The sequence below is a fragment of the Channa argus genome, chromosome 20 (assembly GCF_033026475.1).
Source record: "Channa argus isolate prfri chromosome 20, Channa argus male v1.0, whole genome shotgun sequence".
In the NCBI taxonomy this organism is placed as follows: Eukaryota; Metazoa; Chordata; class Actinopteri; order Anabantiformes; family Channidae; genus Channa; species Channa argus.
In genome coordinates, this window is record NC_090216.1 from 8,417,112 (window position 1) to 8,443,093 (window position 25,982).

General features: G+C 39.2%; 1 protein-coding gene across 4 annotated transcripts in view; it reads right to left on the reverse strand.

The window, feature by feature from the left end:
* Positions 1 to 284: 284 nt before the first annotated feature.
* The window catches only part of LOC137105942 (adenosine kinase-like), a 99,034-nt gene continuing 73,336 nt past the window's right edge, over positions 285 to 25,982 (reverse strand). For 3 of the 4 annotated variants that reach the window (XM_067488788.1, XM_067488787.1, XM_067488789.1), the window contains 4 exons: positions 12,604 to 12,639; positions 9,066 to 9,180; positions 1,758 to 1,844; positions 285 to 1,435 (listed from right to left, as the gene is read on the reverse strand). In XM_067488788.1, the coding sequence (XP_067344889.1) occupies positions 1,311 to 1,435; positions 1,758 to 1,844; positions 9,066 to 9,180; positions 12,604 to 12,639 (363 nt within the window). In that variant the 3' untranslated portion in view covers positions 285 to 1,310. The remainder of the gene's footprint in view (positions 1,436 to 1,757; positions 1,845 to 9,065; positions 9,181 to 12,603; positions 12,640 to 25,982) is intronic. The other variant, XM_067488790.1, reaches the window with a different exon arrangement.

Below are 25,982 nucleotides of genomic sequence, written 5' to 3' on the forward strand. Positions count from 1 at the left end.
CACGAAGAGCAGCCACTAATCCTTTAACTGAGAAAAATGATCTCCTGTAGCCACGCAGTGCAGCTCCAGACCCCCAAGAGTCCAGTTAAGACCCAGAAGCATGAGCAGGGGTGACTGACCATAGACAGGACACATCAGGTTGGAGTATGGGCATTGGCCTAAATAACAGAGAAATACACAATCCCTGCTTTTTCAACATAATTTTGCACTTTTGTTTATGGTTTATCAAAAACACTGGCTGCTGAAAGAAATTATGTCAAAAATGACTGAAGGTTTGTCCAAAATGTGTTTTGATAGTTTTATTTATCCTTTCTCATTAAAATAGTCATTTTTGGAAACTGAAATCCACCCACAATGGCAACCAGACCCTGATAAGTGCAGCTTGACAAGTGAATATTAAAGGGATACTCTACTGAAAATGTAATGTTGTTTTATAGTATATGGTGTAGCAACAGTCAGCCCCTGCAGGCTTTCAAAAGTTTGTGGCTGGCTGCTTCATGAACACTGGATCGTATGGTTTTCACCACTTAATACACCAATTCAGTGTCATGCTATCGCCTCAACATAGCTCACAAGCTTTCAAAGAAGTCGTGTAATTAGCAAGTTAGTAGCAAAGTGATAATTATTGGAAACATACTGGGCATAATGATCAGCAGTGGTACAGGAAAGGTTTAAAATGTTTGTATGGGTGTTTAAATAGGTTTGTTGGCTTTGGCTCTGGGTCACCATTAGAATCGATTGTAACTCCTCCATGGAGGAGCAAGAAACTAACTTTTCAGAAGCACATGTCCATACTTTTTAAACATATCCTGCAGGATAATGTGCTTTTCCACCAATCTGATCTGCAGTATGATCGTAAACATCATCGCTCCACAAATAAATTACAGGAGCAATGAGTAAGTGATACAGAAACACAGAGCAAGCGTGTTTAACTTTGTAGTGAGAAACTACATTTCGAGAACAGAACAGATGTATCAAGGATGGAGAAGTGGAGAACGCATTTTATAGAAGTGGTGTTGTTTGCTGCTTTCTTCCATTTTTGTAGGTGTTCAGTTATGATACTCAGATTTTCAGTGGAATGCTCCTTTAAACATAACTATGTTATTCCATCATTTGATACTAGTACATCGTATGATATGTATTAAAACATTGTAGTTTCTTATTTGAGCTTGGTAAAATATCCGAGCTGCACCACTTAGTCCAATGCAGTCAGTCACTGTGAATAGAAAAACACAAATGTACATGAATTCCTGAAGCATACATATACAAGTATCTCATGGAAAACACAAATGGCGCAGTGCTCTGGTGCATCAGTGAAAGTCTGGCTTCTCTGGGAAGGTACACCCGACTCGTCTGATGATGACATTGGCAGCATAGTGTCCGGCCCGGATACACTCCTCCAACACCTGCTCTTGGACCAATGCAGAGAGGAATCCTGGGTAGATGAAAGAGCATAGGTCAACCTATAACAATCCATTTTCCACCAAAATAGTTTATCCAGCAATTAATATCAATATAAGTAAGGTCCTAATGGCTTCTGGAAAGATGGGCAATGCAGATTCATCCTTAACAGGACCCAAATGATGACTGTTTTATGTGGCGCTATGATCAGCTCATACAGAGTAAAAACAGCAGGCTAAATGTCACGCTCATATAATCTGGAGATATTAATACGTTACATAGTTGGCTGGAATCAAAGGTTAATTGGGAAAGTACACAGAAATCATGCTGTGCAGAGGATGATTTTCATGTCGTACCTCCCACAAAGGCATCTCCTGCTCCGTTGGTGTCCACAATATCATTCTGGTCGATGTCCAAAACGGGGAACATGGTCACCTTCTCACCTGTGGTCAGAAGACAGGAAGGCTGTTAAAGTTGTCCCCCCTCACATCGTTCTGGAGTAATATTTCTTTGACTGTAACTTCATATGAGAAAAATCACAAGTCATTTTACACTAGAATTAATTGTTATTAGAAATAATTGGTCGTTTATTTTGTGGACTTCAACGTGTAAAAACTTAATTACTAACATCATGACCTTAAATAGTGTACACATGTAGGAACTACAGTAGACAATCAATGTCGAGTAACAGTTATAGAATAGAAAGTAACCATGCTGAGTATTTACAGGCAGTGTACTGTTATGCCATGAAATTTTGTTCAGGAATTCTCGACCCCCAGGGGATAAAAATCACCGAAGTATGGTGATTCCCTGACATTTCCTCTGACTGCTTTGGGATGGCCTGTCGTACCGAGAAATCCCTTACGGGATCAATTCTAATCACTTTGGTGATCCTTTCCTTTTTTTTTTTTTCATTTTTCAAAACATAATTTGTCCAATACTTTGGTTTACAATGAAATCCTTGCAACATTAAAATAACATTTGCCTCAACTTGGCTTTGTATTTATACTGTAACTGACAAGCTAATGTTAGCATGTTAATATGCTGAAGGAATATGGTGAACATGCTTTGTACCAGCTTGTTAGCATTGTCATTAGGATCCTGCTGTTAATTTGCCACCCAGAGCAACTGGCTTTAGACCTGAAGGATTGATTATATGTTTGTTAAATTTTTCATTCATTCATTTTAAAAATATTTAATCAGAGAAAAATTTAACATTTATTGGATTTATTCAATTACTGTTTCAGTGCAAGGTGCTAAGGTAAATCACACGCTTCACTTATGTAAATAACAATATCCTGTAAAGACTTTACACAAGTGTGCTGAAAGCAACAGATGAACAAACGCAAAAATTCTTAAAGTCTAAGCTTCAGGTGAGTGCTCTGATAAACTTAAAACAATGCATGAACAGTTACAGTGAGTTGCTGCAGTTCAAAACAGAATCCATTAAATGAGGGCCTCCTTATTATCTTCAGTGGATTATACTGCTTCAATTAGCAGTAGCATATGCACTTCAAAGAGGCTTCAAGTTTAAAGTGTGTGTGTGTGTGTGTGTGTGTGTTGGGGGGGAAAATCTACCAGATGACACAGTTTCGAGGTGTAGAGTGACATTAAATCAGCAACTTATGTCAGAACAATCTAAACCACACACAAAATCTTCAAACAATCCAAGGCTCTGGTGCAGACATGAACCTTCAAAAAGGTGCAGGAGACAAAAGACTGACATGTGGATAAAAGGAACACGAGGAGGCTGACAGACCCCTTATTGAGAAAAAAAGCCTGGGAGTTTAAGGAGAACATGAAAAAAAAAGACAAAAAACTTGCTTAATGAGGCTCCCTGCTAATATAGCGATGAAAAAAACTGAATATGTGAGTTGCAGATACCCCACCTTATCAATTTTCAAATACATTTCTGTCATTTTCCTACAGGGCAAAAGATACACAACCTGCAGCTGAGCAAATGTTAAACCTGATGACACCTAAAATTGCTGTAACATATCAACTGTGGTGGGAAACTCCACTGAGTTGTGGTTGAAGATGACATGTAAGAGAGCAGATTGTGATGGTATTATAGGTCAGGTACCAAAAATGCATCAGATAAAGAGCTCGATTGTGTTTTCATAACGACACATTTTCTCTTTAAAAGGAAAGCAGCTGATCGTCACTTTGATAATAAATTACAATATGACAAGAATCCTTTTAGAATCATCTAATTAGTAGCATAACGACTTTGCTTAATTAATGCCACAGATGAAGCTTGAGCACCCTCCTCCCTCTTACAATGATTAACCGCACATGCAAAATGTGCTAATAATAAATTACAGTTTGTCAGTTGTCCCAGAGTTAAAACGGTGAAGTTGTTAGATGTGGTCTTGCTTGTGCACTTTGCAGCAATAAAACTGGATGCTTTGAAATCTTAAGCCGCTACACTTGTTCAGCACAGGTTCCTTTCTGTTTATTTGACTCAAGAAATAAATATGAGTAGTAAATAGGCTCACAGTAGTTAAAACATATGGTTACACTCTCAATTGTGGGCGGTGGAGGACAAGTCAGTTCTTATTAGAAACATGGTTTGCCACCAGGTAAACTCTCACATGAAGTGATGATCATCTTTGTGATAACACTGCACGAAAAGGTGTCAGAATTCATTAAACAAACAGAGCAGAATCCGTGAGACCTATTGCTATGTTGAGGAAATTAACAGTTCTGTTTTTGGATTCTTATTAAAATCCCTGGAAATCGGATGACACTTATCGCACTCCACTATACGGTGTACAGTATACTGGGCTGTTGTTCTTTTGCTTTGTGTCCTTAAATTCACCATTTTGCCATCAAGAACTCCTGCAACTCTGACAATATTTGATAGATTCAAGTCATTTTCCAAGGTTTCCACAAAGTAGCAATTTAACTAATATGTGAAATTGCGTATTTCACCTGCACTTTTAAAAAACAATAAATAAAAGAGGATAAACTAACCAAAGTTACAACCAATTTACGAGCCATTGGTGTAAACAAGCAGCTTCTGACTCCACCAGCATCCTTGAAAAGGGGGAAACAATTTAGCATCATTTTTACTTATTGTTTGAAGGTCGACCACATTGGTCCAGACAAAAATCTTTCAACAACTATTTTTGTTTTGATTAAAACAAAAGACAAAAGTTTTTTCCTCCTTTCTGTTTTAATTTCAGCACCAAGAGTATCATCTTTACTCTTTTGTTCAGTTGCTAGAAACATGGCACAACTGACACTCCATACTGTTCTGGTTTCTATCATCAAATTCAAAGTCTGTCCTCTGGTACCAGGGGAAAGTTCACATAACCTCATCGATACAAATTATTAAATCTGACTGTCATGTTAACTCAAGTTACAGTCAAACAATCCCCCAGCCATCTGGAACAAAGATCTCATTGGCAAAATTCTGTCTGTGGAAATGGCAATAAAAAAAAAAATAAAAACGCTCCTGCCAAAATACTCTGACTCTGTTGATACTGGCTTGTGGAGTGGCTACAAACCTCATTTCGCTGAACTCATTTCACATTTCAATATAATGAGATCTGCAACATTATTTTCATCAAGACAACTTTTTTAAAAAAAAAAAACAAACATATTCTTGTTCCTAGAATTTGTTTTGACAAAATGAGTGAAGCAGCACATTGGGGATGAGTACGTGGAAATGTAGCATAGCTGTACTTTGACAGGTAAACCGTAACAGAAATACAAAATAATAAACTAAAAAGAATTCAAAAAATACTTCCTTTCAGAAAGCTATAATTGTGTGCTTTTGTTAATTCACTCTGCATAATTCCCTCATTACCACTCCTGAATGGTAGTGATTAAACTTAAGAAATTCTTTCAACAGGCGTCTCTTTGAAATTAGTATCAATTAAGCCATTTATTATTGGCTATTCTATTTCACTATGCCAATTCCCGGCTCTATGCTGACAGAGAAAATGCTCTCCTGCACAAAAAGAGACTGCACACGCAAATAAGACTACCTCTGTTTTATTGGCAAATGAACATATGGAGCATTGTTTTGACTCTGAAATAATCACATGCTTCGGTTCTTGGTGTTCCAGTGCTCGCTATTTTTGCTTTGACAGAAAGCAGGTGGATCAAATAGTCAGCAGGTCATTAAAACTAACTTTAATATTGTTACATATTATCATCTACTCAAGTAATAACAAACATTTTAAATCCTGAGCTGCCAAATGACTCAATTACATATGACTATTTCGCTAAAAGGCAAAGTTTAAAAAAAAGGGAAAGTTTAAGTACAATATCATGTGAGAAACTTCCGAGAATACTTCTTCTGGAAAATTTCCTGCTGCTTTTCAGCCAAACTCAGAGCCTCAGAGAGGAAAACAACGTTACCGCTTTCTTGGCAAATGTGACTGGTTAGAAGCAAGTTGACATTCAATCTGTTTCCTTATCATAACCAGCATCTTTGCTCACAATTGAGTTAGAAAAATGCATATGCCTGTAATTACTATAACCGTGGGCAAAAGATCAGCACCAAGCGATATCCTTTCAGAGAGACATGAAAGAAAACACTTCAACATGAGATGCCAAGGGAATAAAAGGTCTTTCTCATAGTGCTGGCTGTTAATTGACTTCGTCTATTATAAAGTATGAAACATAAGCATGCTGCTTTTTAAACAGACCATTACAATTTTCTTCAAGCAGTGATTAAAATAATTCTGCAACATTTCATCTAACTTTAGTGAGAATGACAAATCACCCATCCAAACACAGAGACTAAAACAAAAGAGCCTTTGCCTTGTAAGCCAAAGCATTGGCTTCTCTGCCTCATGTGATTAACATGTATAGATTAGTTTTTTTCTCAAACTTGAAATCTGTCTGCCTTGCCCCCTTGAGAGCCCTAAAACGCGCAGAGAAGCCGAGTCAGACTTTATCAAGTCCTTATCAGCGATTACAGCGGCAACCCCTGCTGAATGATCGTTTATTAGATCTCCTCGCCGTTAAGGTTCACGGCACAATGATCTTAATTACTGCTTTAATGGGTGTATAAGCAAAAGCCTAGTGTAGTTCAGCAGTGTCAGTAGGAGCTAAATAAAGGGCCATATCCCCTGCTCCCAGCTCTTAAAAGGCACGTTTGAAGCAGTGGTTTGATGAAAGGCTCCAAATGAAGGGCAGGGAAAAAAGAACAATAACAAATTGACATCTCTTTTTGGAGAATTATACAATGGGGGAAGGTATTCTCCCATCCTTAATCACTATAAAATGGTTTAACATGACATGCAGAGGCTGGCAAATGATCAAATCCTGACAGGAGGACAAATTGCAAACAAAATGAGAGATCAAGTTTATTAGAGCGCCGCCTCTGGGAAATGAAAATCTTTAATTCTCTTTTTACATTGACATTTATTTGGCTGGCATGAATAGTTATGTTCACACACTCACACACACACACGCACACAAGTACAGCAGCACCTGCTACTGTAACTGCTCCACAGCAATGATAGCACAGTCAATGAAATTTATCATGTTTGCCTTTGTAGATGACATCTGAAACACATTGTCTTTCATCCCACCTGCATTCATCATGTATTTTATATAAAGTTCACAGCGGCGCACAGCTCTGTCTTCATGGAGGAGCAATGAGAGGAGGAGGCAGGAATTATCCATCACCTCCAGCACTATGGATGGATTCCTGTTGGAGCTCTGCTTAAAGATTTCTTTTCAAAATGTCATGAAAGGAAAATCGCTTCCAGCAATGCTACTTTAATAACAAAAATAGATTCTATTAATTAAGACTAGGCTATAACTCAGTATTATAATTTACTGACTTCAAGTCATATCGTTACTATCACATCTCACTATTATTTTGTGAAATTTTATTTTATGAAATTCCATGTAGAGCTTTGTAACATAACGTATTAAAAAGCAGCACACACCAGTAGCATATAACGTGCATCAGAAAGCTCATGCCTATTGTTTCCATTGTAAGTTCACAGCTTCACACACATTATTCCCTGCTGCGATATTAATGCAAACCATATGCATGCAACTCTATAACTTATTTCAAAGAAGACAGAATTACATAATTAATCAATGTACCATTCTTGTTCTTATTTTATTCGTTGTTTGCTAGTTTTATTTGATAAAACTAGCAGTAAGCACCTTTTCTACGCTAGGTTTGTGCTTGTGTCTATCCTATACAAAGTCTAACATTTTCTCTACGGTTGCTATGTTTTTGGTCTCCACCAGCTCCTGAGGGGACGTTTGTCTGCTGATTGGTAGTTCAGAGAGTTTATCAGGGTTTTATTGCTGAAAACAACTGCCTTCGTTGGTTGTACCCAATGCTGATCGGTGAAGCAGTAAAAAGAGTAAAGTTGTGTCACATTACACTGTTATTTTATCTATTGTTAATATAAAAATATTGATTACAGCCACTTTATCTCCCATTATAACAAGACAGTCTCTTTACAGTTCCTGCAAAGATGCCAGCACAGTTTACAGAACAAGATCCCAATAGAAATACAGAAAAGATTATTGATTGCTCTCAGTGACTTACTGTACAAAACTTCACCTCATAAATACCCTTGTCAGCAGTATGCAATTGAGGACACTGGACACATGTGAAGACAGTGCAGTGCTAACAGTGCTGTAGCTGTGCTTCTCTGCAGTCCCCAGTGATGAGTGATATGTTGGAGTCTTTACCTGAGGCCATCTCTCCCCGTGCACAACTAGTCTGAAGTGCAAGGGCAACAAGGAGAGACACCCTGTGGCTCCAAACAAAGGCAAAAAGCTCCCTAGCAGCATTTGGAAACCGTTGTCTCTCCCCACAGCGCTTAAACCTGCAACCCCTGCTCAGTTACAATGACACCGCCTTTAAATGTCCCACTGACAACAAATATACACACTATGAAAGGAAATTTGATTGATTTAAAGGCAGTGTTGTCAACCTCTCCCCTAGGTCACTCTGGCAGGATTTTACAGGAAAAAAGGACAGGATGTAAGAGTTGAAGCATTAAAAATTGCTGAAGACTGGCCTGGAGTCTGTCCAAGACAAAGTTAGAAGTGCTTCACAAATCAATGCCTGCTCTCTGCATCCCCCACACTTCTTTTATGCTCTGAAATGACAGAATGTAGTGCAAGCATTCTTTTTTTAACATCTGGTGTCAATATTGGAGGTTAACTTCAAAGAAATTACTGATAGCATTCAGCTCTATTCAGTCAGCAATCCTGCATCTATTTAAGGCTTAGTTATGCTGTTTTGAGATATAAGGTTTAGGTAAAGGGTAAAGATGTCCAAAAGGGGCCAAAGTTGGGGTGTTTATTATGTGGTACTTAACGATAACGTATGTAACCTTTTCTTGAATATTTTTTGCTAGAAATACACTGCAAAACTTAGGTGGAGAGGGGCTGTCAAAAGGCCCCATCCTAGTCATTGAACCAATCAGATAATTTAAATGATTTCTGCTTGATTACTAAGCAAAGTCCTTTATTGTAATTTCATACCCAAACACTACCTTAAGCACCGGGTTGGACATGTGGAGTGTGGCAGAGGGGAGGTGCCTGGGCAGGAGGGGCAGAGGACTGTTTTTTATTTCAAGTGTGCTGCTATTGCTAGCTTTAGTTGCACATTGTAACTTTAAATAAAAATGTGTGTAGATAAAAGGACAAAAATACAAATGGCCTACCAACTGTTGCAACAGTGTCATCCTTGCCCTGCGTGAAGACCACCACTCGCTGCCTTTTTGTGTTCTCCTTGGGGAGGTTTTGGGTCTTCTTTGCGATCTCCGCAATGTCGTCTGTCTGTAAAAACACAAGACCACTGGGTGAGCAAGTTCGGTTGAATAAATGCTACAGGAAGAACAATTTGTGAGGAGTTAATCAAAGATCACAAGTGTGACAGAGAGGTCAGATCTTTCCAATGCTAGCAGACAGATCGGGTGATAATGGAACCACATGGGCTAAGGAACAGATTTGAGAAGAGATCAATAGCAGTGCTCAATGATGCTTCTATGCAGTCACACAAGAGCTGCAAAATATTAGAATGTCATATTCCCTAAGTGATATGAAAATAAGCGTGTGAAGATAGGCTGTTGTCAGATAAAGCTACTTCTCCGAGCTGAAGGGATAGGTGGTGCGTGTACTGTATCATTCTCCTCCTGAAACAGGCCATCTCTCCTAAGCATCTGCACAGAATAGATATTCTCGCCTGGAGACGACAAAACTCTCCGGAGTGCTTGCCTTTGATCATGAGAGGGATAAAAAAAACCCACACCTGTCAGTGCTACTTTATTATTAACTCATCATGATGTACTATGAGTAGGTGGAATGTCTTTATCGCCGCCTCGCAGTGGGGTGGACTCTGCTGTTCTGTAATACAGCACACCGAGGATCTAGCATTACGGGTCGTAGACACCTCTAGCATCTGTATCAAAGCTAACAGTCAAGCACCTTCAGGGTGAGCACATACTGTGGTTAAGGGAGTAATCAGATAGATAGACTCCAGCCCAATACCACCAGCCCCACTGGCTCACTCAAACCAATGAGCTTTTACACCTCTAAATGCTTCCCAAACGTCCTTTAATCAGCACTGAGAGGTCCGGGGAGAGCTTGGGCTGAGGAAAAATGGGTGTAACACTCTAAGTAAGTGCTAATGGTGAGGTTAATACAGAGGCTGTTAGCAGGCGATGGTGGAAAAAAGGCAATTTGTCACTGTGACTGGATGTAACCACAAGCGCTCCTCCAGACACTGAATGCAAAACCGCACAGGGCTTCGACACATTGTCACCCTTTAGTTTTATGTCCGTAGACATAAAAAAGGCGCTCTACTCAGGTTTAGGAGCTAAAAGGTTCCAAGGGCCAGAGGTGATAGGGTAAGCATCACTGCTGTTGAGCAGAACGAGCCTCTCTTTTGCTTGGCATAAACACTTACCTGACAGTTTCCTTTCGGCAAAACAATGCAGAAAAATAATGTTCAGTGCAAAACAAATGAATTGGCAAATGATATGGTCAATTTGGTTTAGTGCTGACGAATGGCAATATTTACGATTGTGAGGCAATTGATCAGACATAAATCAACAAACCGTGAAATATGAAAGCTTTACAAGGGTGTTAAATTGTGTTTCTGTGTTGAAGCCAGTGAGACACTGATCGTTCCACTGCAGGCTGCTTGAGTAACACAGCCAGGGAAAGATTCAATTAGAGCTGCCATGCAGATAGTTCTTTGAGCATTTAAAGGAAACAGATCACAATCAGGCGACTGTGTTCAGATCTGCTGATTGCTGTTTTTGGAGAGGACAGGCTTTTTATCTTGTATTTATACCGAAAAAGTGATGCTGTCATTTTTGCTTTTCATCTATAATATGATGATAACAGTGTTTTTGAATACATTTAAAGTGCATCACGCAGTGTTTTGTGGCCAGATATTAACAAGTGGCCAGCAACTACAGCAACAACCAATTATACTATCCCTCCAAAGGGCCACACTGACTAATTAACAGGACACTTACTGAATTTAAATTAACCTCATTGGCCTTAAAAGAGCCAAAACACATACAGAGACAAATTTATGTTTGCTGGATTTCTGGTAGCAATTATTATTATTTGGTGTTTATTAGTTGTAATAAATTAGTCTTTATTGTACTAAAACTGGATCAAAATCATTTTTTTAATTCACTTACAATAACTTTACCCATTATATGATTAAATTTCTTTAGCATTTTACAAAATTCTTAGGGATTATGTACATGGGGGGGCTAGTACTCTGCAGGACAGTGTCTTTTAATATAATTTCTGTCATGTGATAAGAGGTTAGGCTATTAGGCTAAGAATAGCTTGGTTATAAAATAACAAATTAATTTTTAAGTAACTGATTTTATTACATATAATTACACTGAGTTCTACAGTAATTTCTCTTTTTTTTTTATTTTGCATGTATATTCTGCATGTGTGAATGACAAATTTCTTCCAGTTTTACCAGTGTTACAATGTATGTTATTTAATGTCTAAAACTATAGGCCACTGCATATATGCACTATATGCTGTAAGAATATTTTGAAGACTTGCCAGTGCACAACTACAATATGTGGGACAGCAAATACGATGCAAGTAAAATTTTCACCAGAAAATGGAGAATGGGGGAAAAAAAACAACTGTGAAGAAAACCTCTCTGAACTGTAGCCATCTAGAAATGCAGTAAGTACAGTACACACCACTGATGTTATCTGAGAAATCACATTCATCCAATGCAATTTTGTAGTGCTCTGACAAATCAGGTTGACATGGAAAATGTCACAGAATTGTAACTACTAGAAAAGTCTACATGCCCTTTGTATTTTTTTTTTTTCATCTGAGGCCCCCCTCCATCACTACCACCCCCACACCACCACCACCACATTTTCCTGCCTTCATCCCTTCATCCCTTCTCCTCTCTTAAACCTGTCATTGCCATCAGGATTGCATTTCTATTCCAGTCACGTTGATCACACCGTTAGTGATTCTGGATGACAATTATTCACACAGAGCAGAGCCATATTCAAGGCAGCTCTACCTTTGAAAGAGAAGGCACTTAAAATACCTGAACCCATTTTGAAAAACTCACACACACGACGGCTATTTGTGTTTTTGATTCCACATTTTAAAAGAAGCGCAAGGAATATGCAAAACACAAGCAAAAATAGACTACGAGAAGATTCATTTACAGTGAAGAGGTAGCTCCACTTAAAAACATAGTGTACATTCTATGCGATAACAAGCACTGTAATTTTCATTTCCATAATCTAAAACCACAGGTGGTGATAATTTGGTTAATAAAAGACTACAGTGTGTTTCAGTGTGGTGTAATGCTATAGCAGTGAAGGGAAGGCATACAGTATCATCCCTGAGTGCAATGAAGATAATGAGGAAGCTTTTTAACCAGGCAACCTGATGAGCCCCGAGCCTGCAGAGAAAGGCTTGAAACCATGCCCAACTTCTCAGCTTCCCAAGAGGCTTTTCAAAATTCAATAAATAACATCTGTAGGCGATGTTGGGTGCAGACCTAGCAGAGTGCGTCATAACAGAGAGCTGGCTGAACAAAGAAACCATGACGACTGCCAGGTTTCCATAGCAACTGCTGCAAGGCCTGGAGAGTATAATAGCACATCAATCACTGTCCAAAAAGAACTTCATTATCAGCAAAAATAAACCTTTAGGATCTGTTTAGTGTGCAATTGCTGGTCAACTCACCTCAAAGCCCAGCTCTTTGGCAAATGTGGCCGCTTCCTAGAAAAAGAAAAAAGAAAACACACACATAGACAAATGAGCAGTTAATTACAGAGCCACAAACAGAGCAGAATGTCACACTCCAGACGTGAAGTAAAGACATCTCGCTTCCCCCTGATCTTCACATGTGCAGCTGTGTCACTTGAGAATAAGTAACCTGAGTTAGTGTTGCCCTGCCAACTCCTGATTTAATAGGCATGCAGTCCACCCATTTAATCTATTGCCCCACTTCATCTCATCTTACCACAGCAGCATGAGATACCACCACATCAGCCTCCAGCCATGAAACCACCACTGAAACCACAAATATGTGGTGGTATGTGGGAATCCCCAACGCTGGAGGCATTCTCCAAACAGGTGCACTATAAAGACACATACTATTGTTAATGCTAATATTTGCTTTTAATACAATTCTCCTACAAGTCATGTAAATTAGACCTTGACCTTTTTCCAAATATGTTCTTTTTTTAGATTTTGATATACATATTTTTGTAATTATTCCAACCATTGGTATCAAATTGTTGTTCACTTCATAGCCACATACAATATATTGCCAAAAGTATTCGCTCACCTGCCTTTAGACCCATATGAACTTTAGTGACGTCCCATTCTTAATCCATAGGGTTTAATATGACGTCAGCCCACCCTTTGCAGCTATAACAGCTTCAACTCTTCTGGGAAGGCTTTCCACGAGGTTTAGGAGTGTGTTTATGAAATACATAATACACAGTGCTCGCAGTCTTCGCTCTAATTCATCCCAAAGGCATTCTATCGGGTTGAGGTCAGGACTCTGTGCAGGCCAGTCAAGTTCTTCCACACCAAACTCACTTATCCACGTCTTTATGGACCTTGATTTGTTCACCTGAATTCATTTATTTGGATTGGTGAGCGAATACTTTTGGCAATATAGTGTATATCCACATTCTGCAGTTATATAGCAGTTTTCTGCCTATTGGCACTCAAAGTGCTTTACACAGCTTCTTATTTACCCATTCTCACTTACAATCACACACACTCACACCGATGAGGGAGCTGCTATGCAGCTGGCCAACGCTCACCGGGAGCAACTAAGTTGGGGTTCAGTGTCTCGCTCAAGGGGATTGAACCAACAACTGCGAGATTGGTGGACAACCGCTCTATCTTCCTGCACCACAGTTGCATATTGTTTTAGATTTTCTGAAATAGCTTTTATAGTACTGCTTTCACACAAGAAAATCACTGGTTTTATTCATTTCTGCAACAATTAGCAGAGGCTTCAAACTTAGCTTAACTTCAGTTGGCTAAAACAGCAGTTACCAACCTATAGGATGAAACTACAGAGTTACAAGATGATTAATAGAATAACACAGGAAAATGTGTATCTGTTATAATAAAATATATTGTTGACATTTATTGTGACAGTATTGTACTAATAATCAATACTGATTAGACAAAACAATAAACTCTATTAATGTTTACATTGTAATGCAATGAAGAGAAACCAGTGGGTTCTTGGAAGGGTAGAAGTAATTCATTTTAAAATGATCATTATCATCAGAATAATACAGTTAAAGACCTTTGGGTCAACATTCAAAAGAGATGTTCGTGTAGCACAGAAATGAATTCAAACCAATGGCTGATTGGCAAAACATATATACTGTACACACACACACACACATATTATATATATGTGTGTGTGTGTATATATGTATATAAAGTATATATGTGTGTGTTATATATACACACAGATATGTACACACACACCTATACACACACACACACACACACACATTATATATTTGTGTGTGTGTGTGTATATATGTATATAAAGTATATATGTGTGTGTTATATATACACACAGATATGTACACACACACCTATATACACACACACACACACACACACACATATTATATATATGTGTGTGTGTGTGTGTGTGTGTATATATGTATATAAAGTATATATGTGTGTGTTATATATACAAACATATATACTGTACACACATATTATATATATATATATATATATAATATGTGTGTGTGTGTGTGTGTGTATATAGGTGTGTTTTATATATACACACACATATATACACACACACACATATACATATAGACACACATAATGTACACACACACACACACACACACACACACACACATATAAATAAGTTTAATATAAGTATGTTGCCCATGATTACAAACTCTTAAATATGAGCAACATGATAACATAATCTGAACTGAAGGCTCCTTTAAAGTGATGTCATCTGAAGGCATTTTCCAGCTAGAAGTAGAGCAATATTTTGATATATGTAAAGTCAAAGGAAAGTTTAATGGCATTTATGTACATGTACTAGCCACACTACATCCAAAAGAAGCAAGTTCAAAATCAGTGAAGGCGCCCACTTATAACTGTAGGGGAGATACAGCACATCCATACATGCACTATGTTGTTTTGCACAATGGTTAGCTGTAATGTCCAATTGCCATTTGTCACAAACTGGCTAAAGCATCCAACTACTGCTAAAACACTTGATGATGATAGAAGCTGTTGCCTGTCAATTCAGAATGATGCCACAAATCACGACAGGCAACCTTGTACATGAAATTCACTTTTGACCCCATATGAAGCAATAAGTTGGTGTTATGATTCTAAATAATCCAATTATCTGCAAAAGATGGGGCTGGGGTTTGCATGACCTTGGGGAGAGGTTGACAACCTGGTTCTCAAGCAGAAGGGGAGGAGATGACATGGAACAAAAAGGTTACTGGTCCCTAGGGGGGGAAGCCTCATGGCTTTCTGCCTTGGATCAACATCACAGAGCCAGCAATATGTCAATTCACCCCCACCCCTTAAAGATGCACAAAGGCTAGTCAATTAGCCACTGTAGTCTTGAAGCAGTTTCATAATGACTAACTGTGAGTAGTCTTTTTCTTTTATTCTCCCTTTGCCTCCTCAATCTATCAAGGGCTTAGGTCTCGCATTTATTTTCATTTATTTACAACCACATATTGACTTTTCTCCTCAGGAACGCTCCATCACCGACAAGCATGAGGCATCTCGCAGGGACACAAGCAGCTTGGAAAATGTCTCGTCAAAACAGTGATATTTCATCTCAAAGCATTTAACAGAGACACACGAACGAAGGCTGGAATAAACTGGGGCTGCTGAGCGGCACTTGCCTCTATCTCACCCTCCATCTCTCTGTAGTTAGCAGCTATAATATTTGTGAGAAAAGCCTTTCGAGGGCATGTGGGTGTTAGAAGAAAAGATACTTGAAGCAATGTCTATGAGCCACATGTGCACAATATAATCCCTTTTAGGAATTTATTAATTTCTATGAGCTGTTATAAATGCCAACATCAAAAATATTTCCTTCTACAGGCTCAGCTAAACCTAATGTACTGTTATGATAAACACTGTATGGTGGTAAATATGCAATTACTGAGACTACACAAGCCATACTACACAGGCAAGTCAATAAAACTGAAAGGATATAAATGTCGCTATTCCTTAAGGGGCTTACAGCATTAATATTCAAAAACCTTATGTTCTTGGTTTGTATGTTTCACATTTGACGTGTGCTGTTTTGGTATGTTGTGTTAGACGGTTTTCAAATGACGGTCCATGTGCTTCTACAGCTGTCGCCAACAATGACAAGTGCTTTGAGTGACATCTGGGCAAAATCCTCTCGCGCTCAAAAAAAAAAAACAAACGAAAAAAAAAAAAGCATCTCGTTTGTTCAGCAATTGCCATGATTGCATGCTTGCCTTTGATGATCTGCTCCGAGTCTTGATTCCAAACGAGAGAGGAACGTTGCCGATTTTGGGGCCTGTAAGTTCTGCTCCTTCTCCTCCTTGGGCAAACGAGGTAAAAGATAACAAGGCAGGATGAGTGCATGAGCCCTCTGCAGCCATAGTTAGTATAAAGCTATCAGAATGTGTGAGATGTTGCTGCTGTCAGAGGCTTAAACAGTCAAAGGGATATTTTTAGAGAGCTTAAGCTAATAATCCAGATCCCAGTCAGGGGGGTGGGAGTGTACAATGTCTTGCCAAGCAAAATGAAAGAGGAAATATACACTTCAGGCAAAGGGCAGTTTCAGAGGTTCACACAGTGTTTTCTTTGACACTGTAAGTGTCACGAGCCTAGCAGGCCTGGTTTAGACACAGACTGCACAGCCAAAGTATGTGGTAAGTCATTGTGAACTTCTCCATGCTGTATGAATGTTAGGTGCATCTTTTTACATTTCTGAACTTGCAATTAGACTACTAAAAAAAAAAAAAGCTTTGAAAAAGCTCATGGAAGGGATGATCCTATACATTTTTACATGTATTTTAAAGTAACTCATAGTTGAAGCTTAAATGGACAAAACTTTTCCAGTTCAATCCCTTGTGCAGACTAAGGACAACATTAGACTTTATTTGGAATGGTCACCAAGAAAATCCAAGTCCAATATTTGCCCTCCTTAAGGTGTTGCTTTTTGGCTCCCCCAACCCCTGAGAAAAATACCTGCCTCAGCTTAAAAGGCAATGCTATGTTTAACACAATGCAATGCTGAACGATGACATAACATAAGAACAATGATTTGAAAATGCAACTTTACAGCTAATAAAGGTGCTTTCAAACTCCTATTCACTACACTGCATCTAACAGCAGACATTTCAGTTTGGCCAATAACATTTAATTTACATTTTCATCACAGATAAGGACAGCTAAAAGACAACAAACTAAACAAAAGAAATGAATGGCTTTCATCACAAACCAAAGCAAGCATTTAGTTGTTTCTCCTTTGGGTAACAAGTTGTTGAGCATATGTCACAGCAGGAGTGAGAGAAGAAAAATAAATCCAATTTCATTGTTTCCCAAAGAATCTAAATCAAAGAGCAAACCTCAGTGCTAAGGTTAATAAAAGTTGATAAGCTGAAAAGCGTAACTCCCCCAGGCCATTCAGAAAACAGGCATTTGCTTGACCGTGTTAGCCCAAGCTGATGCTGAGGCAGAAATTGAATTGGATTTGACATTGGGTGTTTGAGGGTAGGGATGGGGGAGGGGGGGTTGCACGATACAGAGGAGGTTATTGCCCTGACAAGTTATTTACAACACTCCTGTGTGTGTGTGTGTTTGTGTGTGAATAAAGACCTAAATAATAAACACATAGTAGAATGATCACCTTTCTGACTGTTTCAAGAAATCAGAACCTTGCAAAAGTAGAATTTTGGGTAGAGCTGCTGTATTAGATTGCAGTGCATTGTACAGGTGTACCTAATGAAGGGGCCAGTGAGTGTAAAGAACAATGGCATATGACATATTTTCTTCATTCTCTGCATGCAAGTGTAAGACATCACTTATTCAACTCAGACAGATTTTCATAAATGCCCAGTGAAAACAACATCTGGCATTCATCTCAAGCGTTTCCAGTCAGATTACTCCAGCACACATTACAGGCTAGTAGGTGGAGAACTGAATATCTAATCGAGGCAATGCCATCAGTGGGGATTGTCAGTGTCCTTGACTTGGCCTCAGGGTCAAAAAATAAAAAAATAAAGAATAATACTCCTCCTAGATGTCAGCCTGCCCACAGCACAAATCCTGGTCCTGCTGCAGAAGAAGCTGCCACCTCAAAGATATGTGTGATGATAAAAAACCCAGGTGATTATTAATATGATCATGCAAGCTGATAGCACCTCACTCATGCTGGGTGGGAGGAAGGCAGCCGCCTGCTACTGTGCAGGACAGATTAGGAGGAATAAATCACCTGTACTGAGCCCCCCTGAAGCTCCCAGGAGAATGCAGCAATCCTGCTGAAGCATGACATCCCACAAACATGACGGTAAACATACACGCAGGAGGAACACACTCCAGAGAGGCAGAAGTTGCCTTTACTGCCTCTGGGAATTTACTCAACAGCAACTGATGGTATTTCCACTTTAGTTTTTACCGAGCCATTAAGTGGCATCTCTACCTAGTTATTTTCTTACATTAGGGTGTGATCGCACAGGTTTAATTTGTCAGTTTTTGTGTTACTGACAGATTTACATCTGTTCCTGCACAGATAGTTTAGCTGGATTCCAAACCAGGGATTCCTTTAACTCTCAAATGCATTTCCTCAAATTTCTCTTTATATCAGCATTTCTCTAATGTCTTAAATCAAAATTTTGTAAAAGCATTTACCCCTCCCCCCAAAAAACAAAACAACACCTGAAAACATCTGCTTTTTAAAATATTTATTTCCTCCTCCACATTATACAACTCTGTCCACCATTCCCCAGATGGTGTATTGTTTTGAGATATACAGCATTTCAATTTCCATACCTTCTGCAGTGTATAAAACGGTATTAATTTGCAACTTCTGTCAAATTTCTCTGCTTGCCTAAGGGTATGTTCATAATATTATGCACTGCTTTAAACTGCAATGTCACATCTGCTTAGAAATATGAGTGTTCTGATGAATGTGTTGACAAAAATATCTATATCCAAAGTCCATTAGAACTCTGATCATTAGTAGGGGCAATTCATCTTTGGTTTTGGTGTTTGTATGGATATCATATTTAATTAAAAAAAAAATACTTTACTACTAGTTATACTTTAATAATTTAAGTTCAACTTTATGCACTAAAGGCATAAAAGGTAAATTCTCCAAGTGTAGTTGTCTGAATCAATCCACTAAATCTGAATCGATGCCTTTCCCACCTGTACAAAGCTGATCCATTTCTATCTGTTCCAAATTCCAGCTTTCTAAACATTTCCTTAAAGCTCTGCAGCTGAAGGGTTGAGCAGAAATGTAAAAAGGAATACAGAAAATAAGCGGCAGAAAGCAGTTTTAATTACACATCAGTCATTTCCCGTTTTTCCAAGTGGTATTTTGAAGGTGAACTCAACCTATGTTGCTGTAAGTTGAAAACTGCAAATGAACTTCAGTATTTTGTTCATGCTTAAGTGAAAGACAGGCTGTTCAAATCCTGTCCAAATCCTAACACAACAGATCCATACTGGCGTGCCTCTCGCTACAGAAAAGCCTGCTATACAAAACACAATAAGACACTAAACAAAATATTACACGAAACAATATGCAAATTTCTCAATGCAGAGCCATGTAGGCTTCTTGTGCCTGTGCACTGTGGAGCTGAATATAGGAACTAACATACAGTATCAGCATTACAGTATACTGTATGTATATGGCATATATCAAATGACCAGATAATAATGGGATACTAACGACTAGTGTTTGTCAGTCTGCACACTGAGTTTGCTTATTTGTCTGGGCCATAGACCATGTTTTTGCAGATACACCACTCTACTAGGTAGAATCTACAGCACAGTTGAACAAGGTACAGTTTTTAAGAGGAGTAAACATACTACAGTAGGTTTTATGTCAGGGCTCTATAATTTAACACAATCATTTCCAAAACTGGTCAATAATGGTTGAATGTATTGATATGGTATGCAGACACCTTAGTATTATTATTATTTCAATAGGGCATTTGATCATTGTTTGATAGTACCTACTAAGAAAACAATTGACTGTGGATAAGTGGAAAAAGTAAAACAAGGAAATACCAAAACAAATTGGCTGAACATTTCCTTTTAAATCTGGTCGATGAAATTTGTCCAAACTTGAAAAGAAGTGACCCGAGCTTACATGTGACCAATTTCCACAGTGCCCTTGCCTACCAGTCCATTACACACCTCTAGCAACAGTCTCTGCTCCCATCTATCTCAGTCTGCCTACAAGGGCGAGAGAAAGGTCTTTTAGCGAGCCCACAGGAACGGCAGCAGCACCTACAGCACAGGTCCAAAGGTTAAACAAACAGAAACATGTGCGGTACATAAATATCTCAGCTGATAGCAATCTCTGCATGAGAAAACAGGGTTTGCATAAGGGGCTGAGAACAGAGGATGTAACCTCAGATAGAGCAGGAGGGAACAGGCAGGCATTCAGCAGGTCTGGTGGGGCTAATGGAAGCTATGGCAGTGGCAACAGCAGCTTTGTGCTAGGGGGAGTTAGTTATCAGACTGATGGCTTTATCAGGACTAAGGGCGTCTATCACACATCTCACCTCTGGGCTCAAACAAGGGGTCAGTGCACAACGCAAGACTACCAGAGACTAGATATCTCTCAAGTAACAACACTGGATAAAGGAAAGATGGTGGATGAACTCACAAGCAGAGATTATAACTGTCATTTCTCTATTTCTCAAATTTCTCTCAAACTTCTTCTTGTTTTTTTTAAAATAAATGTTCCATCATAAAATCATTACCTCCAGGTTATGTCAGGAATAGAGGAATCTGAAGCCAACAGAAACATTTACTCTTTGGCTGCACTGGAGTCAGAAAGTGATCAAGCAAATGCAATTATAGGACATAAACCTACTTAATAATTTAATTGAGCAGACATTTAGTTCTCAATTAAGGTTTCTACTTTGCTTCACTAGGTTTTATTGATTGTAAGAAAGTTTGTAAGAATGTTTGGTCAAGGTCCACCTAATTGAATTTTTTAGGATCCAGTAGTTCCAAAGTCAGTAAGTCACACATGCTGTACAGAATCAACTAAATCATAATGTTGATTTCAGTTGTTTCACATTTTCAGGGTTGCTAAATCAATTTATCTTAAATTTTAAGTGACAGAAACTGCGTTTGAGTGCAACAGGAAGTTAAGGAACAATTTAGTGGAAGGGAAACGCTGTGAATGTCCTTTAGTTATAAGCCTGTTGCTGAAGGCCTTGAGAACCTACTCTCTTTATCAGTGATAGCATCCTCAGTGAAAAACTGCTATCTGCCAAAATTAAAACAATACTGGCTATGTCATATGAGAGATTTACACATTTCGGTTTTGCCAGTTCTCTCCCTGGGAAGGGGATGTTATTTTTTTTTCATATTTTATTCTGAATGTAACAAAGTAGGAACCTGATAACACGTTGAGCTGTTTGCTTATGTTGAAACTGAATCAAATCTGGTTGAAACACACCCACACAGTCCTTATGAACCACAGTAAGTTGCTTTTTCAGTTAAAACAACTATTCATTTGTAGCTGGAGATGTTCATTTTAAATTTAACTGTCATTGATGTTTCAAATATTTAACATTATAGAAAAAGAAAGTGCTTGAAAGTGCTCTTACCAATTGCTGCCTTGTATGTGTAATGTAATGCAATTACTGCATTATACTTGTTTCCTTTAGGGTTGTTTGTTTAAGAAATTTGAAAACATACAAATTATGCTTGTGTATGTTTTATTCCGTTTAAAGTTTGTTTTAAAAAAGACCAGCAAATGATGATTATCATACCTTTTCTAATTTCTCTCGAAAATTGTGCAATAACAACTTTTGAAGAAGTAGAACCCCGATTCCTTGAAGTGCTTCAGTTTTATTTTTTTTTGGAAGCTTATTAACGACTAAATTCACTAGACGTTTAGTTGCTGGCACTGCAAACAAAGGTCAAAAAAGCAAACAGCTTTCTTCTGCACTGAACTGCTGAGAACAGTGACCATGCCCTCCTGTGTATAATAAACATATGAGCATTTGGCCTGCTCTATTTACCTCCTAATGAGAAACAAAGATCTGCTCTGGAGGGACTTGCATGCTTCAGACAATGAAAAAACCAGGGAAGGAAAAAAAAAAAAAAGCTCTCAGAATAATTCAAACCATTTGTGTGCAGAGGAGACATGAGAGCTTTGCATGAATAAATTGCCCATACAAAACCTGAGAAGTCCAACTTGCTGTGGATGTGGCCGAACATGGACATATGCCAGGTGAAAAGCCCTTTAACAAGGAGCCAAAATTATTTCAAAAACAACAAATTAGAAAAATGGTTATTTCAATCATAGTAAGGCAGAGACTGAGCTACGAGGTACAAAAAAGCCCATAGGTATCTATTATCTATGTAATAAGGCAAATTAATTTAGGGTGGCTAGATTATGCTTGTTGATTCTGTCTTTGTTGTTTTCTTCTCCAGAAATTTCTAACCATGAGGAGAATAAGGGAGTCCTCCAAACGACACTGGAAAACATGACTGTATAGCCTGGACTGTGGGAATACAATCATGAGTAGACAAAGGCCAGTCCTCCCGCCAACTCTGTGTGGATAAGAGGATTGCAGATTGAGGGGGGGGGGGGGGTTACAACCAGCCAAACTCCAAGCAGCAGTGATTTGGAGGGAGGAAAGGCATGAGGGTTGTAAGGGTATCTGGGAAGCCTGCCGGTTCAAACTTCAGTGAGTCCCTCCAGCAACAAGCTGCTATCGTGCACTCTCTCCTGCTGTGACAGAAATACACTGGCCTCAGCACCAGCAGAACGTGGGCACTATTGATCTGCTCCCAGCGCAATATCTCCTCTTACATCCATAATTATTCTCCTTCAGAGGACTGCACCGTGTGCCCTGGCTGGCCTTCTATCCGCCTCCTTGTTAAAGATGCTCTTCGGTCTCACATTTCACGTTACACTGCCAAATGTCCCCCCCCTTCTCTCTCTCTTAACCCCGGCATTTTCAAATATTTCATGGTTCAGTCCCGAGGTTGGGGAAGGCGGCTTCAGCATGACACAATTACAGTGGTTAGTCGGACTCCTCTGGTGGAGCCATGCTGGCTCCTGGAGTACCATGACTTGCAAACAGACGGGTCTGGAAAAACAGAGGAATATTGGAGAGGTAATTTCTCTTTTGTAGTGAATCCTCTCTCTCTGTCTGATGGTTTAATTATAGTAGTGCAGTATCTTGTAGCAACAAGTAGCAGCACTTTATGTGATCAAATAAAAGTGCCAAGTCAACCTATTAGACTTGCGAGGCTTCACAGTGAAACTGAGAAATGCTCTTACAAATGAAGTTTACTTCATAAGAGTAAACTTATGTTAACTAGTATATATGAAGTAATGGAAAACCTTAGGTAGATATTAATGCATAGCTGGTATTTACAAGTTGGTTCATGACTTTTAATTGTTGTTTCATCAAGTGGAACATCTCTCTGGAGACATTCATTGGTATTGATTACTGTATATCATGTGACCTCCTGCTGGCTGCTATATAAATAAGTCACACAAAAATAATTCACCGATTTGACCCTGAATTCGTTGTGTTTTTGGTGGTTTGTGTGGTTATACCTTTATTTCCTGGTCATAGCTTTGTTTATATTTTGTCAAACAAAATGTGCCACACAATGATTAGCATCATCAACTCCACATTAGCAGGCTTTGGGTTTGATGGAATGCAGAATTGTTGAATGAGCTTTCAATTATCTTGCATCTTGGAGGGTCTGGGAACTGCTAATTCGATATAAAAGAAATAAAAATAAAGAAAAAATAAAGGCTGTTTTTGGAAATCATCACAGCCAAAGCGCACAATGACTCATCATACAACTCACTGACTGTACGTCACACTGAAGGTCAAAGTACTCTGGTGCTGAATGGAAAGCATGTGACTCATCACAGAAATAACACATTCAATTAAAATTCAGTTGTGAAAGACACAAAGGAGAGCAGCAGCTAATACTTCATGTCTTTTCCTCCAATGACACATTGTGATTGTTCCACTTCGCTGGCTTCAGACATGGTTCTGTGTTCATCCTCCCAGTTGGCCTGTGGGGCCTTGTGAATAAACACATGGAGGTTAATGTCTCATGTTCTTCCCCGTTTTCTGCAGACAGCTCTGACAGGAGTAGAGAGAGAAGAGCCTAAAGGAAAGCTGTTTCGGTAATACGCTAATCTGGCTCTCACATCTCTTTGTTTTAGGCAGCGAGACAGTATATTTTCCCCAAGCCACCATTGAGAAACACATCTCATGTCCACTGTGGGTGAGCTGTCAAGAGGAAATTCTTTCTCTGATTTTTTTTTGTGAGAATACCCCTCATACCCTAAGGGGAGTTTGGTGAACTGGCCATCACCCACACATACTGACAGCAAAGAGCACGCACATCTATGGTCCCGCACACGTCACCAAGCAGATAAACATTCATGGGCCTCACCACAGAGATAAGGCTTCCAAATAGTTTATAAAACAAACAAAGCCAGATGACGAATCTGGAGAGATGTTAAGAAATGATGCCATATTGCCCATGTATCTCCTCCGCCTGCCTTTTTCCCCCCATCCACACACATAGACACTTGTACACCCACTTCAGCCTGTCCTGGAAAAATCATTAGAGCCCCTCTCCATACTCACACACACACACACACACACACACACACACACACACACACACATACAGCATGCAGATAGAGAAAAATAGGGCTGAAAGCCAAAACGCCTGAGGGGCTTTTCATGACAATAACCTTCTGTAGAGCTGCTTGTATCCCTCCACCTAGATCACGGAGAGGTGGTGAGGGATGGCTGGGAAAATAAGTGAGATAACCATACAAAATATTAGGCGAGGAACATTCACACAAAGTACAGAGGAGGAAGAAATCTGTATCATTTTGCTCTCACGGCCTGGAGAGATGGCAGGCTAAATGCTCTTTTAAAACAGCTTGAACATTGAAATGATGATGGCTCCTTTTGCCTCAGCAAAGCACATTAATACATAGCTGAATGCCATTTCCACTTTTGTTAAATGGCTCACCTATTGGGTTTTCAATTACAATGGCTGTCTCTCATTTGGAAAACGGGGCTGGGGCCCATATAAATAAGCCCCCTCTGAGTGTGGAGCTGCACAGCCACCATACCACCATACCCCCATACCACCATTGCTGCTGAACAGCAATGGTGGTATGGGGGTGGTATATAATGGCAGAGAGATGGGGAGACTGTCGGGTGCTGGCTGTGGGGCAAAAAATTTAAGCTCCTTATTTGTGAAACAGTTTTATTACAGAAGCACATATAAAAGATTTTGCACATACAAAAAAGAAGCACATGCACACTGAGTGATCTAAATTCAGAAAGCCAAGAATCCTGTCTTTAAAAAAAATTGCGTGAAAAATTCAGACGTGATTAACCGATTCCAATTATCTATGATGTGTCTAGAATTTTACAATACCGATCCTCACATAAAGGTCCAATCCCACACCCCCATTGTGTGGTTTATCTCTTATGCTCAAATAGCAAAAGCAAATTGTGGCTAATTTTATCAGTGAATCCACTGGCATGTGGTTTTTCAGCGGTAATGATTCCCTCATTCGGGCCTAATTAACTGCAGCCATTAAATGGAGGGAAATGTAATGCCCTGGGTTCCATGTCAGGTAGTCAGAGGAGGACAGCACAGGAGGACTCAATTAGGCCTTCTGCTGTTCCCAGGTTATCGCACGACATGTTTGCCAATTAAGTGAAGTAGCGTCTGATGTCTGTGTCCCTCTGTCGGCACCATCTCACAGGCCCTAGCAACACAGAAACTGCGAAGCTAGCCTCTCCACCCCCACCAGTGATGGAACAGACACTACTCTATGTCCCAAA